The 17,845-nt window shown below is 48.6% G+C and overlaps 2 protein-coding genes and 1 long non-coding RNA gene across 4 annotated transcripts; 1 reads left to right on the top strand and 2 right to left on the bottom strand.

The window, feature by feature from the left end:
- Window positions 1-5,443: 5,443 nt before the first annotated feature.
- Window positions 5,444-7,318, top strand: LOC123080154 (stearoyl-[acyl-carrier-protein] 9-desaturase 1, chloroplastic). The gene is made up of 2 exons (XM_044503045.1): window positions 5,444-6,468; window positions 6,562-7,318. Exons 1-2 carry the CDS (start codon window positions 5,890-5,892, stop codon window positions 7,129-7,131), a joined length of 1,149 nt encoding a protein of 382 aa, XP_044358980.1. The 5' UTR covers window positions 5,444-5,889; the 3' UTR covers window positions 7,132-7,318.
- A 161-nt stretch (window positions 7,319-7,479) lies between these two features.
- Window positions 7,480-9,663, bottom strand: LOC123080155 (pentatricopeptide repeat-containing protein At3g21470-like). The gene is made up of 2 exons (XM_044503047.1): window positions 7,850-9,663; window positions 7,480-7,641 (listed from the first exon to the last, which is right to left on the bottom strand). Exons 1-2 carry the CDS (start codon window positions 9,458-9,460, stop codon window positions 7,504-7,506), a joined length of 1,749 nt encoding a protein of 582 aa, XP_044358982.1. The 5' UTR covers window positions 9,461-9,663; the 3' UTR covers window positions 7,480-7,503.
- Window positions 9,664-9,995: 332 nt separating this feature from the next.
- On the bottom strand, window positions 9,996-17,348 carry LOC123080153 (uncharacterized). Of its 2 annotated transcripts, XR_006438240.1 has the most exons (4): window positions 17,188-17,348; window positions 14,913-15,004; window positions 14,734-14,829; window positions 9,996-10,779 (listed from the first exon to the last, which is right to left on the bottom strand). It is a non-coding gene; the product is annotated as an uncharacterized lncRNA (long non-coding RNA). The 2 variants fall into 2 exon arrangements; XR_006438239.1 differs by lacking the exon at window positions 14,913-15,004 and having other exon boundaries at window positions 17,188-17,344.
- Between the last annotated feature and the right edge of the window lie 497 nt (window positions 17,349-17,845).

Here is a 17,845-nt window from a genome sequence, read left to right as displayed (position 1 = left end):
GTCCCCACGGACGTTGGTTCATCCCAGAGCAGTGGCACGGGCCCAACCGTGCATCATGAATTGCCAACTGTTGATGCTCTAGAGGCTAAACTACTGGTAGAAAGAGAGTCTGCTTCTACACTTAGAGATGAAGTTGACATGTTGAGAAAGCAAACAACACAATCACAAGCAGTACTCACGACAATGAAGTTGTCGAAGATATATGCATGCCATGCTTTGAGATTGTCCAAGCGGTTAGTGCAACTAGCGTCTCGAGGCCCTTGCAATGGCTAGCTTGGGAGTCTTGCATGTCCAAAGACCACCATTTGAAGAAGCTAACTATGCCGCCGGGTGGCTGGATGGTGAGGCGGCACTAGGAGAGGATGTCATGCCGGGTGGTTGGAGTCTTTGGGAAGGCTATTTAACCAGTGTCTGGCCGGACCCTTGAGCTTTAACGGTAGGCACTTGATGACGTGGATGTCATCTCCTCATGCCATATGAATGTGTACCAGAAAATCTTCAATCCATATGACCGGATCTGTTGTCCCGTCGTATGGCTCGATATTTACAGGTTTGAATCCTTCCGGGAATTGGTTCTGCATCACCCTATCTGTGAAGCACAGAGGATGAGCGGCGCCCCTGACTTGGCCTACGTCGCACCGGAGATCGTCTGTCATCCGGACTCGTTGCAGCTCCCGAGCTCTGTCATTTTTGTCTAACCAGGCTTGGTATCCATCCCGTCTAACGAGAGGACTTCCTTTAGGTCCGTAAATGGACCTCATCAGACCTGCCCAAGCATCCAGGTCACGCCATAGGTCGTACTCATAAACTGGCCATAATGTCTCCTTGCCTTGACGACTAGGTGGAGCAGGAGGCTGTTCGGCTCTATCAGCTGTCATGTCCCGTCCTCGAGGGGGGCGGTCCGGCTGTTCTGCCTGAGTGTGCCTTGGAGGTGCTTGCTCTATGGCCTGATCATCGAATTGCGGCAGTAGTCTTCGCTTCGGGTAGCTTTTGGTCTATCGCTCGTGGTCGTACTCCTCTTCGGCATCTAGGACCATAGTCCATCTCTCATTAAGGGTATCCTGTTCGGACTTTATTTTTTGCCGTTGTTTCTTCAGCCTTCGTGGAGTGGCAATTAGCTACCGTTTGAACCGCTCTTGATCCAGCGGGTCTTCGGGGACGATGAAATCCTCGTCACCCAAACTGACCTCCTCTTCTGAAGGAGGGATGTCGTTGTTGTCTTCGGAGTCATTGAGGTATTCAAGATTGAGTGGGTCCTCATGCTCCTCGTGGTTGTCTTGTGGTTGCTCGTCGGCGCCGAGGTCGCCGAGGTTGTCCGCATTATCTGGGGTGTCGTTTTCTCTGGTGTCCATGTTGCTCGCATGGCTTCGACGTGTCTTGGAGCAACGATGTTGTCTGAGGCGTTTTGGCGGGTCATCGCTGGGCCTGCCGTTATCCTTCCCGGGGGTGCTGTCATCGTCTTTCGGAGTGTCCACCATGTAGACGTCATAGGTGGACGTGGCCGTCTAGTGGCCGGTGACGGGGGGAGCAACATCGGTATTAGTCGTGGCTCCACTATCCTCATCCATGAATTCAACATTTTCCAAGGTGTGGTCCAACATGTCGATTAAGTCTTCGATTGTGGCCACTAAGTGGGTGGTGGGCGGGTCGTAAAATTCCCTATAATTCACCTCGAGGGGCCGCTGAACGTGGGCCGAGGGTGGATCATCTCGAATAGCCATCATCTGGATTCGGTCAAGCGCCTCGTTTAACAAGGCGAGGCTTGCCGACCTGGTATGCGGTGGCTGCTGAGGAACGGTATCCGTAGTGGCGGGGCGAGGAATGATCTGGGTCCGGGCTGAATCCGGTCTTCGAGGGCCGAGTTAAACTCAAGGCCTAGGGTCGGCTTCGTGGCGTCATAGGCAGGGAGACGAACGCTCACACCTGGTCTTCGGACGTTACTTTCGTATTGGGGCTCGAAGCCAAGTTGGCGAGGAGAAGTTTGGTCGGGAATGATTCTTGGTTTCCGAACGTCGACCCGTCACTGGGGCTCCAGGCCAGATCTGTGACGTGAGGAAAGGGTTCGACCGAGAGTGACTCTTGGCGTCCGAACACCGCTTGCGCGCTGAGGCCCGAAGCTGGGTCTTCGGCGGGCATCGTTGGCGTGGCTGATGGGGATTCCTGGTCTTCGGTCAGGGTGGAGCTGTCCGAGCTCGAGGCCAGCCGAGGGGTTGAGGCCGATCCACAGATCGGATCGAGAGAAAGCTTCGAAGCAGGTACTGCGGGGCCCATAGGGGTACCGGGTGAGGCTGCGAATTCGGCGAAGACCATATCGCCTCGAGCGTCCATGATGTACTCCAGGTTGCCGAATATAATCCGGTTCTCGGGGGCGAAATTGTTGATTTGGTCTAGATGACCAGTCGGGTTGGCGTGCTGCATAATGCTGCCGAACGCGAAGAGCTGGCCCGGGACAAAGAGGTTCCCGGAGCTGACGCCATCTCCGATGATCAGGCGAGCCATCGATCCTTCGGTGACCCAACAACGGAACTCTAAATGAAAGCACCAATGTCCGTGTCAAAACCGGCGGATCTCGGGTAGGGGGTCCCGAGCTGTGGATCTAGGATCAATGGGGAACAGGGGACGAAGAACACGATGTTTACCCAGGTTCGGGCCCTCTCTAAGAGGTAAAACCCTACGTCCTGCTTGATTGTATTTGACGTGTATGGTATGATTACAAACTTGATCTACCTCGAGATCAGGCGAGCTAAACCCTAAGCTAATGGGGTATTGGATGTTACTCTAACCCTAAAGACTAAAGCCCTCTGGTTTATGTAGACACCAGTAGGATTAGGGTTCACATGGTTGGTTACAATAAAGGAAAGATCATGCTAAATCTTGACTTGGAGGGCACCATGGCTCCGAAGAACTTCTATTCGGTCACGGGTCCACGCCCTAGCTTGGCTCCATAGTAGCCCATCAATCCGGCCCATAAGGAATGGGCCGGTGGCCCGAGGACCCCTTAATTCAGGACTCCCTCAATAGGCCGAAACTAAGTCGGGTCAATATTGAGCCCAAATATATAGCGGGCTGTTAACGGGCTCGAACTGACGATGGGTTGCAATGGTGTCAAATAGTTGACGAGCCAAATTGGCACATCTCGTATGGGTCGTGGGACTAAATGGACCAGACACAAGTAGGCCCTATATGGGATGGCCTGCTAATTTTGACTGGGCCGGCCTCTTTTACCTAAATGGGTCACTGTTGGGCCTTACCACGTGTCAACGTATCATAGGATGCTCCCGTACAACAAGTGGATGACATCTGCCCCAACCCTGAGCCGACACGTGGATCCTACGGCGAATGAGAATTTTACACGTGGAAAATCCCCATTGGTTCAGGCTGTTAACGGGTTATCGGATCCAAACCGGAACCCGATAGCTTAACGGCAACCCGTTAAGGTGGATGCCACGTGTCCGTTATCCTTGACGAAAACACTTCATGACGCGCCATTTATCATCATGGAAATGGACACTTCCGTGATGATAATTTTGGTATTGTCATGGAACACTTCTACGACAGCACAGGTACGACTATCTTGATTCTGTCATAAAATCGTCATGGATGTACATGCATGACGGAAAACGTGCTGTGTCAAAAACGTATCATCATGAGTGTTTTTTGTAGTGATTTATTGTCACTTACAGGGATCAGATCTTTACAAATCAATTGTGGAAAAACTTGTTCAAGAAATCAGTAGTTAAATTACACATGAGCACCTCTTTTCATCCACAATTTGATGGTTAGACAAAGAGAGTCAGTTAATCTTTTGAAAATTATATCAGGTATTTTGCTTTTGCACAACGAAAGAAATGGAACATTTGGTTATTTATGGCGGAGTGGTGGTATGATATGAGCTTTCACACATATCTTAAAGCGGTTCTATTTTAGGCCTTATATGGTCACCCCAGCCCTGATTGCTGAAATGAATCTGCTCACTGATCCAGAGAACACCTCAGCTACGACATTCATTTAGAGGGGTAACATAACTCATGTATAAAGGAAATGAGCGTGAAAGCTTAGGGAAGGATGAAAGCTTATACTAAAAAAAGAGGTCTGAAAGAAAATTTACTATGGGAGACATGGTGTATTTATAGATCCAACCATATATGCATACTTATCTCATTATACATAGGTGTTTAAAGGTGGGTTCCAAATAATGGTCCTTCCAAGACAATGGAAAGGATTAACAACACATTTCGCCCACTCCTCCCAGCTGATTGCAAATTGCATCCACTTTACATGTCAGACTATTGAAGAAACACCTGGGAGCCGTTGAAGTTACATCACCCAATCTACCTCTCATTGGTGATCGAGGTAACATTCACATGGAACTTGGACAGATCTTGGCAAGCAAACTCATTCCTAGAGTGCAAGTTGATATTAGTATTTGAGTTGTCAAGTGGCTGATTAAGCCTCTACTTGGAAAGATTAAGCTTGTATTCAAAAGGTTTTCCTTCCATTCACCCCTTGAGGACAAGTGAACCCTCAACGGGGGGAATTGTAAGAACTCAACTCCGAATCTTGTGAGGAAATCGACACTTTACCCGCAGTAGTGGCTCGGTGTACCACTTTGCCAGCTTGACCTCCTCGACATCCATTTCTCATCCTACGGCTGACGGGGGATCATAATGGTCCACGCCCAAGTGTATGACCCAACCGACGCCGATCAAGCATCGAACGGCTCCCGTGACTCCTCGCCGTTGATCATCCGACAAGCTCACTTGCTCACTCCTTAGGTGCCTCCTGTGTTATTTCTTTTGCTAGTTGTTGAAGGTTGATGTAACGGCTATATAAGCCAAGACTTGGATATGGTGTCCCTATTCCCCACGTTTCTCCTTTGGTTGTAAACCCTAAGAGCATCTCTTGACTTGAGTTCAACGCGTCTCATTGTTATAGAAAATAAAGAAAACTCCACGAGAATTGTGAAACTCTGCACATTTTCTAAATATTACATGTAGCTGATCATCGATGGACCCCTTCCTACCGTGAGGGCCTATCAAGTTTGGGGATCAAGGGCCAGTTCTTTTGGGCAATTCTCCCAGAATTGACCCCCTCCCAGCTTCTTCCATAATTGCCACTCCATTTCTTTTTTACAATTCCTATCTAGTTATAAAAAAGGGTTTAACTAGATAGGAATTGTAAAAAAGAAATGGAGTGACAATTATGGAAGAAGCTGGGGAGGGGGTTAATTCTGGTTAATTCTGGGAGAATTGCCCAAAAAACTAGCCCCAAATCTCCTTCACAACGACATTGAACGATGGTACGGAGATTCTCTCCATCCAACCTACTGTAGTAACTTTTTTCCAACCTAAATGTCCAAAATCAGACAGCGTGCGACCACTCGCATCAAAATCGTGAACATTGTATCATCGCTCCGCTCCAAATTTCCGAGGCGGTTTTGACTCGTTCAGATGGGTCTATCTATCGCACAGTTTGAGGACATTTGTAGCTTTGCCGAAGACATTTTGCTGCTGTGAGGACGTGACCAGCCCTCGTGGCGGTCGCTACTGTTGGTGGTGTGACCAACCAACCAGCACGTGCTGTTCGAGTGCCTCGGATAGTCGGATCAGATGGACAACTGGATCTGTACTACAGTAGCTCAACCTGGGGGCACACCACGGTCTACAGCTAGCCGCTCCCCGAAACACCCACAGAATCAGCCAGCCCGCTCCCCGCCCAAAACCACTGCACGCACCCACTGGTTTTCCGCCTCCGGTACTCCGGCGGTACCGCCCCGACGCCGCAGTTTATATACGGAGCCCCGACACCGCAGCCGTCGCAGTCCGACGACGCAAGTACACCACCCCACCGCGCCGCCACCACTCACCCATCGATCGGGAGCTAGCCACCATGCAGGCCCAGGGCATCCTCCGCGTCCCCGGTCACCTGCCGACGGCGCTGCCCCTCCCGCGCCGGCAATGCCGCCGCGTGTCCGCTGCGGCGGCCGTGGCGGCGGCGGCGCCGTCGGTGCAGCGCGGCGTGACGCACTCGATGCCGCCGGAGAAGGCGGAGGTGTTCCAGTCGCTGCGGGGCTGGGCGGCGGGGTCGCTGCTGCCGCTGCTCAGGCCCGTGGAGGACATCTGGCAGCCGGCGGACTTCCTGCCGGACTCGTCGTCCGAGATGTTCGAGCACGAGGTGCGCGAGCTGCGGGCCCGCGCCGCCGCGCTGCCCGACGAGTACTTCGTGGTGTTGGTCGGGGACATGGTCACCGAGGAGGCGCTCCCCACGTACCAGACCATGATCAACACCCTGGACGGCGTCCGCGACGAGACCGGCGCCAGCGCCTGCCCCTGGGCCGTCTGGACCCGCGCCTGGACCGCCGAGGAGAACCGACACGGCGACGTCCTCAACAAGTACATGTACCTCTCCGGCCGCGTCGACATGCGCATGGTCGAGAAGACCGTCCAGTACCTCATCGGCTCCGGCATGGTACGCGGAGCTTCTTGAACGAGTCTGTCGAAAAATCCGTCAATTCCTCCTGTTTAGTTGTACAATCTCATCGGACATGCTGAACAATTGCAGGACCCGAGGACGGAGAACAACCCGTACCTGGGCTTCGTGTACACGAGCTTCCAGGAGCGCGCGACGGCCGTCTCCCACGGCAACACCGCGCGGCTCGCCAAGGCGCACGGCGACGACGTGCTGGCGCGCACCTGCGGCACCATCGCCGCCGACGAGAAGCGCCACGAGACGGCCTACAGCCGCATCGTGGAGCAGCTGCTGCGGCTCGACCCGGAGGGCGCCATGCTCGCCATCGCCGACATGATGCGCAAGCGGATCACCATGCCCGCGCACCTCATGCACGACGGCAGCGACATGGACCTGTTCGAGCATTTCGCGTCTGTGGCCCAGCGCCTCGGCGTGTACACCGCGCAGGACTACACCGACATCGTCGAGTTCCTCGTCAAGCGGTGGAAGCTGGAGGCGCTGGAGGGCGGGCTCTCCAGCGAAGGGCGGCGGGCCCGGGACTTCGTCTGCGGGCTCGCGCCGAGGATGCGGCGCGCGGCGGAGAGGGCGGCCGACAGGGCCAAGAAGGACGAGCCCAGGAAGGTCAAGTTCAGCTGGATCTTTGACAGGGAAGTGGTTGTCTGAGATAGCTATAGTGTTGGCCTGACTTCTGAGACTACTGAGATAGTGACATGATCCTGTAATGTCGTTCTGTGTTCTTGTGTTCCTCTCTTTGCAAAGTTGGTTTATAGTGCCTTTTGAATTTGGAAACATGGGGGAAATGTTATATTCTGGAACCTTTACAAAGACGGACAAATGGTTTAGTTTTGAACAACTGACTCCCATGAACTGGCATGCATAACTGATAACTGATGACAGCATATAAAATGGACAAGCACTGTGTAATTTTTCAAGGGAAGTGCAATCCCTGGTTGCAAAAAAGAAAAGAAAAACTAAAGCCAACATACATGTATTTATCGAAGTTTGAAATGCAAGAGATTTGCAACTGGTGTATGCTCATATGCCTGAGACGCATTCCATTTTTGACTTGAGAAATATATTTGAGTATACAGATATACAGTGGTACCATCTACATTTCAATGAAATTTTTGGCCGGCTGAACTTGCCAAAATCAAGGTTTTGTGCCAGAACTTTCTGAATCAAATTCAACAAGTCCAACCCAGAAATTAGTTTTCGAACAAGAACCCACAAGTTATTGTTCAGCAAAACTAAAACCTACTATCACTAAATTTTCTAGTAGATGCAGCATAACAGGAGATTATCTACCAAACCACCAGCGACGAAATGAAATGAACTTACAGTTTGATATAGCCGCAACAATGTACTGCTATCTGCAACACACTTTGTGTTCAGGAATGTCAAGCTCAACTGAACTGCACCCGGGAGTCTTCTCAACCCCATGGTTCGCCATCTTTCTCCTGACGCGCTCTGCCTGCTCCCACCTCTCGGACGCGGCCAAGATATTTGACAGCATGATGTACTCTGCATCATTAGTTGATGCACCATCAGAGCGCAATTGGTTGATCTCATCTGACACCCGCTCCGACATCTCCGCATTGTCATGCACTCTGCAAGCTCCGAGAAGAGCGCCCCAGATGACCTCGTTAGGCTCCATCGCCATGCTCTTGACAATCGCATGAGCTTCCTCGAGTCTTCCTGCGCGGCCCAGAAGATCGACCAGGCAACCGTAATGCTCCACTCCGGCAGCAACTCCATACACGCCGAAACTGTTGAAAATCCTTAGGCCTTCTTCCACAAACCCTCCGTGGGTACAAGCTCCAAGCACGGCGAGGAGTGTGACCCCATTGGGCTTCTGCTCCGAGAACTCCATCTGGGAAAACAGCCGTATCGCCTCTTCGCTCCGTCCATGGCTTGCGAGTGCGGAGATCATCGAGTTCCAGCATTCAGTATTCCTCCGTTGGATGCTGTCGAACACCTTGCGGGCGTGCTCGAGGTCGCCGCACTTGGCGTACATATCAACCAGGCCATTCAGAACGAAGTGGTTCTTCCGTATACGCATCCGGTCCATGAAGTCATGAACCTTCCTCCCTTCCTTTAGCGACCCGAGCTGCGCGCAGGCAGACAGCACGCTGGCCATGGTGAACTCGTCCGGCTTGACCCTGTCCTCCAACATCGAGTGAAAGGCATGCAACGCCTCCTCGGAGCGCCCGATTTGCGCGTACCCGGCAATGAGCGCGTTCCAGCTCACCAGGTTCCGCACCGGGACCCTGTCAAACATCGCCCGTGCCTCATCGGCATCGCCGGCCTTGAAGTACCCCGTGACCATCGACGACCACACGAACACGTTCCTCGCGGGCATGGCGTTGAACAGCTCCCTCGCGGTCTCCATGTCCCCGGCGGCCACGTAGCCGTGCACGAGCACGGTCCACACGACGACGGTCCGCATGCCCATGGGCGTCGCGTCGAACCACCTCCGCGCCCCCGCCATGTCCCCCTTCTCGGCGAACCCACGGATCACCGTCGCCCACGTGACGGACGTTCGGGAACTCATGCGTCCTAACAGCGCCTCCGCCTGCCCCGTGTCGCCCGCCGCGGCATACCCGGCGAGCATCGCGTTGCAGGTGACGACGTTCCTGCCGGGCATTCCGTCGAACACGCGGCGCGCGTCCGCGAGGAGGCCGCACTTGCAGTACATGGACACCAGCGTGGTGCCCACGAGCAGCTCGCCGGCGAACGCGGATTTGAGGGCCTCGGCGTGGAGGGACCTGCCGAGGCCGAGGCCGGGGCCGGCGCGGGAGGCGGCGGCCTTGAGGAGGGCGGGGAGGAGGGGCAGGTGGTGCGTCTGCCGGGGCAGGTGCTTGGCGTAGACGAGGGCGGCGTCCCGGAGGGAGGCATTGGCGGCGTACTCCTTGACGAGGCAGGTCCACTTGTCAGGGTCGCCGAGCCCGGCCACCAGGTAGTGCGCGTGGAGCTGCTTCGCTCGGCTAGCCATGGACGATGGCAGTGGCGGGCGGACTCGTCCGGACTTTCAGGGGGATGCCACTCTCATCGGTCGGCTTGCAATGCGGAAGGTGATGCCCTTGATTTGCTATTGATCTAGATGTATTGGTACTGATGAGAGTCGGACATTTGGTTAGCAAGGGTTTGTCGCGAAGTCTCAGTCGGCTGACGTCACGTGTACGAGTTTTGGCCCGTTTTACCTCCCCCAGTGTTGGGTCTTAATTTCCCTCATTGTGGGCTTGGGGTGTGGGCTTTGTTTGTTTGTCCTTTTTAGAGCAGTGATGACCGTACAGAGGAGGGTGTGGGCAGTTGGGTGTGGAGGCATACACAGCACACAAACAAAACTTTGTGCGCCTCATATCATCACACTATTTTATGTTTCACATTTTTTTTCAGAAAAAAATTATTCAGATCTGGCTAACTGAACCATGTTGTCTGCTGTTCATGGAGTTGTTCAGAGCAACTTATGGTTGTTTCAGACCTCTTCCTTGTTTCAACAGGAGTACATAGACACGATTGACTTTGATAGTTAACTGCCCTGTATTAATTAGATATAGTTAACAAACTTCGTGTATTAGCTAGTTAAAAGGTCAGCAAAGAGTACAGAGCCACGGGGACGTAGCTAGTTAACTTTCTATGCTAGCTAGTTAATTTCCTGTATCAACTAGAACTCGGGAAAAAAAAGATCACTATCTACAGAAAAAGGTTACAAACCAATGTAGCAACTTCTTCATAAAAGCAAAACGTGACGCGGTTTCTACATGATATCGTCTCTCTTCTAACTCTGGATCTTCAAGACACTGATCTCTGCCCTCTGCATTTCTATTGTCTCTGTCGTGTTCAGGGCCCTTCCTTCATCATCCATGTCAGTGCCCGTGCGTTGATGTATTCACAAATGTATATAAGACATTAGTGTTGTAAACAATGGCACTGGACAACATAAAAAAGGCAGAAAACTAAGGCTAAGAACCGGGCAAACATTATAGCCACTTTCATTGTCAAGTTTAGACGCGATGACCAAAGGTACTTCGAAAATGTTGGCAAATCAGACAGTTTTAGCTCCTTTCATCAACGGTTTTAGCCGCAAAAAAAATATAGAGCCACCAGCATATATCACATGAACAAAATGCAGGTAATAATGGAATTCACGACAACAAAACTTGAAAACAGTTAAAATAATACAGGTAATATGCCACATGTTGGTTGTCAGAAAACTTTTTATTAGGTTACACAGGACAAACAAACCTCACCAGCTACTCATGCAAAAAAGAGCTCGGACTTGTCAAGGTCGCTTCAACAAATGGAATCTTCCTGCGGAACATCCAGGCTAACGGTTAGACAAAAAGTCTGACAACAAAACCATTAGAAACTTCACAAAAAGTCTGACAACAAAACCATTAGAAATGAACTTTAACAGAAAAAAAGCTCACGGTTCCTCGTATATTCCCGAGAGTATGTTGTGATCCACTGTATTTAGCTGACATGTTCTCAACTCTACTTCAGGAATACACAAAACTTTAGTGTTTGCTTGTGTTAGAAAACAGGAAAAAAAGAACAGCAAAATCATATAGCGCGCGCACACACACATGAACCTACTCTAAACAAAATCATCATTGAGCCGTTCAAATCCTAATTCATGCCTACGTGCATCAGGTTTTGGATGGATTTTAGCAGCCGCAATTCAATTCAAATTTGAACATGGTCATGCAATATGGTTGTGAGAAAATAAATTCCAAAGTGGAAGTCCATCAAACATTAATGACCCGTACAAAAGCTTACAATCAAACTAACTAAAAAATGTCTCTAGCTGCTCAGTTTAGCAATGAACCCAAGTGCACCAAATATAATCCGGTTCGGTTCTCAAAACAGCTGCTACTACTACTACAAATACATACAGCTCACCACTACCAGGCATATGAAACGTGTCACACTTGACCACCATCCCCCCACAAAATCTCCCACCTGGTCCTAGACAACTTGCATATCAACCCCGCGTATCAAAAATCGTTCCTCCATTTCGCATCAGGAGGTACAAAACTCGCGCAAAAAACACAAAATCAGCCCCTCAAAAACTTGCAACTCCCGTTAGAAGTTATTTCGCAACAAAATCACAAACCCTAGCCAAGAAATTGAGAACCACTGCTCGATTTGGACTCGTCGTCATGTGCAACGGGGGTTGATTTGGGCTCAAGGAGCCTGGAGGCATGCCGGCGTGGCCAAGCATCATGTCGCCAGCGACTTCCGCCGCGTGCCTACTGCCGGACATGCAACTACACCCCATCTCGCCACCTACAGACAAAAAAAAGGTCAATTGTAGTCGGGGGCGACACTTCCAGTTACAAGCCTAGTGTCGGACATACAACTGCGCCCCCTCCGACAAAAACACCAGGCGAGTTGCAGTCGGGAAGGAGACATGCAGCTGCAGTCAAGGGTGACACTTACAGTTCAAAGTCTAGTATCGAACATGAGACTCCCACCCTTCTCCCGCCGCCCACTTACAAAACAAATGTTAGTTGCATTCACGTGCGTGGGCAAGCTATTGCAGTCGAGTGTGTAGGCATGCAGTTGCAGTCGACACTTGTTGTGGCAAGCCTACTATTGGACACACAACTGCCACCCCCTCCCCCTCTGACAAAACACACAAGGTCAGTTGCAGCCGGGTGTGTAGGTATGCAATTGTGGGCGAGGGCAACACATGCAGTTGCAAGCCTACTATCGCACATGCAGGTGCCCCCCCTCTCCGACAAAAAACACAAGGCTAGTTGCAGTCAGGAGGGAGACCTGCAGTTGCAGTCAAGGGTGACGCTTGTAGTTGCAAGCCTACTGTTTGACATGCGACCCCCCTCTCCCGGCACCCATTTATAAAACAATTGTGAGTTTGATTCGGGTGCGTGGGTATGAAGTTGTTGTCGAGTGTGTAGGCATGTAGTTGCATGTCGAGGGCTACACTTGCAGTTGCAAGCCTACTGTATGCAACTCCTCCTCCCCCCCCCCCCCCGACAAAAACACAAGGCTAGTTGTAGTCGGGGAGGAGACATGTAGTTGCAGTTGTAGGTTACACTTGAGTTGCAAGCCTACTATCGAACATGCAACTCCCACTCCTCTCCCACAACCCACTTACAGAACAAATGTTAGTTGCATTCGGGTGTTGGGCATGCAGTTGCAGTCAGGTGTGTAGGCATGTAGTTGCGGTCGCGGGCGACAATTACAGTTGCAAGCCTACTGTCAGACGTGCAACTCCCCCCTCGGCCTCTCCGACAAAAACACAGGCCAATTGCTGTCAGGAAGGAGACATGCAGTTGGAGTCGAGGGCAACACTTGCAGTTGCAAGTCTAGTATGGGACATGCAACTCCCAACACTCTCCCACTCCCCACTTACAAAACAAATGTGAGTTGCATTTGAGTGTGTGGGCATGCAATTGCAGTCTGGTGTGTAGGCATGCAGTTGCGGTCGTGGGCGGCACTTGTCGTTGCAAGCCTACTGTCGGACGTGCAACTCCCCCCACCATCGGCCTCTCCGAGAAAAACACAAGGCCAGTTGCTGTCGGGAAGGAGACATGCAGTTGGAGTCAAGGGCAACACTTGCAGTTGCAAGTCTAGTATGGGACATGCAACTCCCGACACTCTCCCACCGCCCACTTACAAAACAAATGTGAGTTGCATTGGAATGTGTGGGCATGCAATTGCAGTCGGGTTTGTAGGCATGCAGTTGCAGTCGAGGGCGGCACTTGCAGTTGCAAGCCTACTGTCGGACGTGAAACTTCCCCCCTCTCCGCCAGAAACACAAGGCCAATTGCGGTTGGGGAGGAGACACGCAATTGGAGTCGAGGGCTACACTTGTAGTTGCAAGTCTTGTATGGGACATGCAACTGCCAAACCTCTCTCGCCGCCCACTTAAAAAACAAATGTCTATTGCATTCGGGTGTGTGGGCATGAAGTTGCTGTCGAGTGCGTAGGCATATAGTTGCGGGTCGAGGGTGACACTTGCAGTTGCAAGCCTACTGTCACACATGCAACTCCCCCCCCCCCCAACAAAAACACACGGTTAGTTGTAGTCGGGAAGGAGACATGTAGTTGCAGTTGAGGGTGACACTTGCAGTTGCAAGCCTACTACAACTCCCACTCCTCTGCCACAACCCACTTACAGAACAAATGTCAGTTGCATTCGGGTGTTGGGCATGCAGTTGCAGTCGGGTGTGTAAGCATGTAGTTGCAGTCGCGGATGACACTTGCAGTTGCAAGCCTACTATCGGACATGCAACTCCCCCCTGGACATGCAACCTATTCTGTTGAATAGAAAAGCAAAAAACTAAAAAATGAAGTAAATAATCATTGTAAAAAATTAGAAAGCATCCTCATTGTTATGAAAAAAATCATGGCAAAAAAAGAAGTAAAAAAATCCCTATTATGACAGTAAGTGTATTTCTCCTCTTGAGCCACACATGCAGAGCTTAACACGCTGGACAAAAAAAGATTATAAAAAAATACATCAATAAACAAAAGATCATGAACGTGCCTGATGCATTGAGCATTGATACAAAAAAGAGAGTCAAGCTGCCACAACCTAAAATTTAGTCTAAACTAGCATATATTACTAGGCATGGCTGAACAGAACAAAAAAAATGAAAAAAATCTACAGGAAACGAGCTACAAATCAGAAAAATGACAATAATACGAACAAGCAACAAAAATCTACAAAAAACAACCTGCATGGGTTTGAACATGAACATCAAACCGTGAATTATGCAAAATCTACACTCTACATTCTATATTCTACATTCTACATGGGTCAAAAATGGCTAGAAAGAAAAGAGATACACTGAACACTTCAAACACGAACCAACCATATCAATGCAAAAACACACAGTTACAAAAGAGAAGACTGCTGCTAGTAAAACACTAATAAAATCACAAAAAAGTTGATGTTGTTAGGTAAATCATGGCCATGAATTCTCGAAGTAAAACCAAGCTGCAAACATTAATAAGTGATCCCTATTTTTTAGACTTATAAACTCCCTCTTATGACAGTGTCTTTCTACTCTCTAACCACACAGGAAGAGCTTGACACGCAGGGTAATTTTTTTAATGATTCAATGTAAACAACTAGTTAACTAGGGGCTCCCCTCTGCTTCAAAACTCAGGGAGAAACAAAGAAAAAAGGTCAACCTTCATCAATATATTCTGTAATGATGAGTATAAACTAAAAAATAAGGGTCAAAAAATGAAAAAATACAAATAAAAAAGAAACGGAGGCTGCAGATTTACCCATGCATTTTTGAACTCCTTCCAGAGATACATGCTGATGCCGCTTCCCTTGCTCTTGCGGTTGCAAGGGCTCAGACAAATTCTGCAAATCATCTCCTGTGCACATAGAAAAAGGCGCCAAACATAAATTTGTGCTAGTGAGAGGCATACATATTCAGCTAATGATTTTAGTCAGATACTTGTATACTTCTGAAGAAAAAGGATTTCGGGATAATGATGAGTAATCATTGGCGTCGACGTTGATGACGAAAAGATATATTTACATTGGGTTCTGGGGATAAAAAAAGATGAATCTATCAAAAGACCATATTAAAACAAAAAATGTGTGAAAACACATGGAAAAAAAGACAGTCAACTGCTAGTGATGCATTCAGTAATCATTTATCTTGATTCATATACAAAAAAATGAACATCGTACCGATTCATAGGTTTCAGAAAAAAAGACTGAAAAACATGCTGCTGCTAGAAACATAGTTTTATTAATCATTCTATTTTGATCCCACAAAAGAGAGATTTGAACATGCTACTGATTAATAGAGTTTCAGCAAAAAATCTGACAGAACAAATAAACATGCCCTCCCACATGAATTGGATATAAATCATTCTCTCCTACAGTCATAAGTCAATCTCGAGTCTGAATTATGCATTAGACAGAATCAAAACAAGTGAAGAACTAGCTTGCACAATGGGTAACTAGCATGTACAGAAATATGCCTAATTGTGGGCTAAATTCCGAAACGCAGACCCCGTGAATTCAGTTTGAGACCCCCTAAAACTAAATTCCAGGATATCAAACATTCATTCTCTCTCTCAATTTTCCACTTATGACACACACACACACAGAGTAAGAACAAAACAAATCTGGGTTCTGAATCACTACTAGTGTAGTAGATCCTTCTGCTGCAAAAAAGCCTATATACATTCAGGCCAAATGAAATGGCTACTACAAACATACTTAAAAGAAAAAAACCACAACATGCTCTAGGCTACATGTAGGAGATCAAGTTGTCAAAAAAAAGAAAAAAATAATGGCTAACAGAGGTTATATACTAACAAAAGAAAGTCAAACTTAATTAGGAAGCCTAAAAACACATGCTCCTATCTCTACAGAGGGAGCACTGTGTGCAACTGCGACTCGACACCTAACCCTCCTTTGCTACTTATTAGGCTTATTTTATTCGACTGTAACTAGTACTAATCTGTTTCCTTGGCACAGCCACGTCAAAACAGTTTCAGGGAGAAAAGCGCAAAAACAATCTGAACAAGGATGGAAGTTACAGAATGGGAAATTCATGTTCAGAACTTTACTGAATCTAGCTAGAAGTAAAGGAACCATTTCATTCCTTAATCACTCTCAAAATCAGGCTCGGTTCTTCACTAGATGCTCTATGTATTTCTTCTAGGACAAGGAATAACTCACTCACTCTCAGCCGGGGACAATGCCGATCGACAAGGGAAACGTGACTGAATGCTCTCTTGAAGCAGGTTCAGACACAAGGGGAACGCAAAAAGCAAACTGAATTGAATAGAGGTGCCACAGAAACATAGCTTTATTTATCGTGGTAAGTGAATCTAGCTACAAGAAAAGAACAGGTTTCATCCTCAATCACCATGGCGACATGCCGATCGACGCGGTCAGCGAGAGACACTATTATGCATGAACACACAAATGAAAATCTAAAAAAATAAACTCTGGGGGCGATTCTCTGCTTGAAACTACTAATCAAAAATTTGACACAAACAAATAAACATGCCACTGCTACAGAGATAAGTTCAGAGAATCAGTTATCTTTGATTCCAGAGAAACATATATGAAACATGGTACTGATTAATAGGGTTTCAGCAAAGAAAAATCTAAAAAAGAAAACATGCCACTGCTAAATGACAGGTTCAGTAATCGTCCTCTTGTTTTCCCCAGAGAAATGATATCGACGTCCTACTGATTCACAAAAGGTTTCTCAAAAGATCTGAAGATAAAAATCACACATAGAAAAGGGGACACCCCTACATGCCACTGCTTAAAGAAAAATGACACGAAAAAAATGGCTAAAATCCTGGAGCCGATTATATGGTTGAAGCGATTATATGTTTGTTTGTTTGTTTTCATTTCAGGTGCTGGGCTATTTCACAGCCGATAGCCCACTTCTTTTCCGTCTGTCCATGAACAGGAAGATGAAGGATGCCCTTCAGATGATGGATGAACTGGTTGCAGAGATGAACAATTTCCACTTCCTACAATGTACCGAGGCACCAAACATTGTCCATCCGCAAACACATTCTTGTGTCGATGAATCAAAGATCATCGGCAGACAAGACGACAAGGAACAAGTGGTGAAGATATTGTCCATCTACACTTGATACAAACAAAAAACGACCCAATCACCCTCAGATCTACGGTGTAGCACCAACAAACAAACAAAAAACAGATGGAAAAAGAAGGTAGGGGAAATATACTCCACAAGCAGCGTCGGCCTTCCTCTCTCGTTGGTCGTGTAGTAACAAGCAATCTGTTCGTTGAAGAAGCCTTGGAGCTCGGCGTCTCTTCTTCCCGTGCGGAGTTCTTCAGATTTGGGACTGGGGAATGGAAAGAGACGAAGTGGAATTACCACGGGTGGCCGCTTCCCCATCCTCTCCTTAATGCGGCCCAAAAAAACAAAAAACAAAAAAGGACAATAAAGCCCACCCGAACACTTGCCCAGCCCACAAAAGCAGACGCTCACGAGGGACCGCGGTTCGACGAAATGAAACAGGAAACGGTCCAGATCCGCGCCTTAGACAGGCCGAAACAAGGGACAAAGTGCCCCAGCGCGAATCTGCAAGCAACGAGAGATCGAACGGCTGGGCAGTCGACTGAGACTTCGTGAAGTCTCAGTCGACTGATTTTTAGCAGCTCCGTTTGTTTTATTTTCTGACAATGACAATCGCCTCCAGATAAATACCAATTCTATCATACATTTAAATCTGAAGCTATCTTAAAAGCGGCCTTCATCTCAATTTTTTTTATCAATAACAATGTTCAACAAGTTTTTCAAATCCGTCGACCCCAAAAACAGAAGAACATGTTATCGTGCCAAAGACCATAGGTTTTCCCACTTCTCAAAAGCGGCCTTCA

The sequence above is a fragment of the Triticum aestivum genome, chromosome 3D (assembly GCF_018294505.1).
Source record: "Triticum aestivum cultivar Chinese Spring chromosome 3D, IWGSC CS RefSeq v2.1, whole genome shotgun sequence".
NCBI classification, from domain to species: Eukaryota; Viridiplantae; Streptophyta; class Magnoliopsida; order Poales; family Poaceae; genus Triticum; species Triticum aestivum.
This window is presented reverse-complemented; position numbering and strand designations above follow the sequence as displayed.

What these genes read in the sequence shown, in the direction of transcription:
- LOC123080155 (XM_044503047.1), bottom strand. Translation starts at nt 9,460, where the DNA reads ATGGCTAGCCGAGCGAAGCAGCTCCACGCGCACTACCTGGTGGCCGGG. An exon ending in TTGACATTCCTGAACACAAA is followed by an intron (nt 7,642 to 7,849) that starts GTGTGTTGCAGA and finishes AATTTGATTCAG; the next exon opens with AAAGTTCTGGCACAAAACCT.
- LOC123080154 (XM_044503045.1), top strand. Translation starts at nt 5,890, where the DNA reads ATGCAGGCCCAGGGCATCCTCCGCGTCCCCGGTCACCTGCCGACGGCG. An exon ending in ACCTCATCGGCTCCGGCATG is followed by an intron (nt 6,469 to 6,561) that starts GTACGCGGAGCT and finishes GAACAATTGCAG; the next exon opens with GACCCGAGGACGGAGAACAA.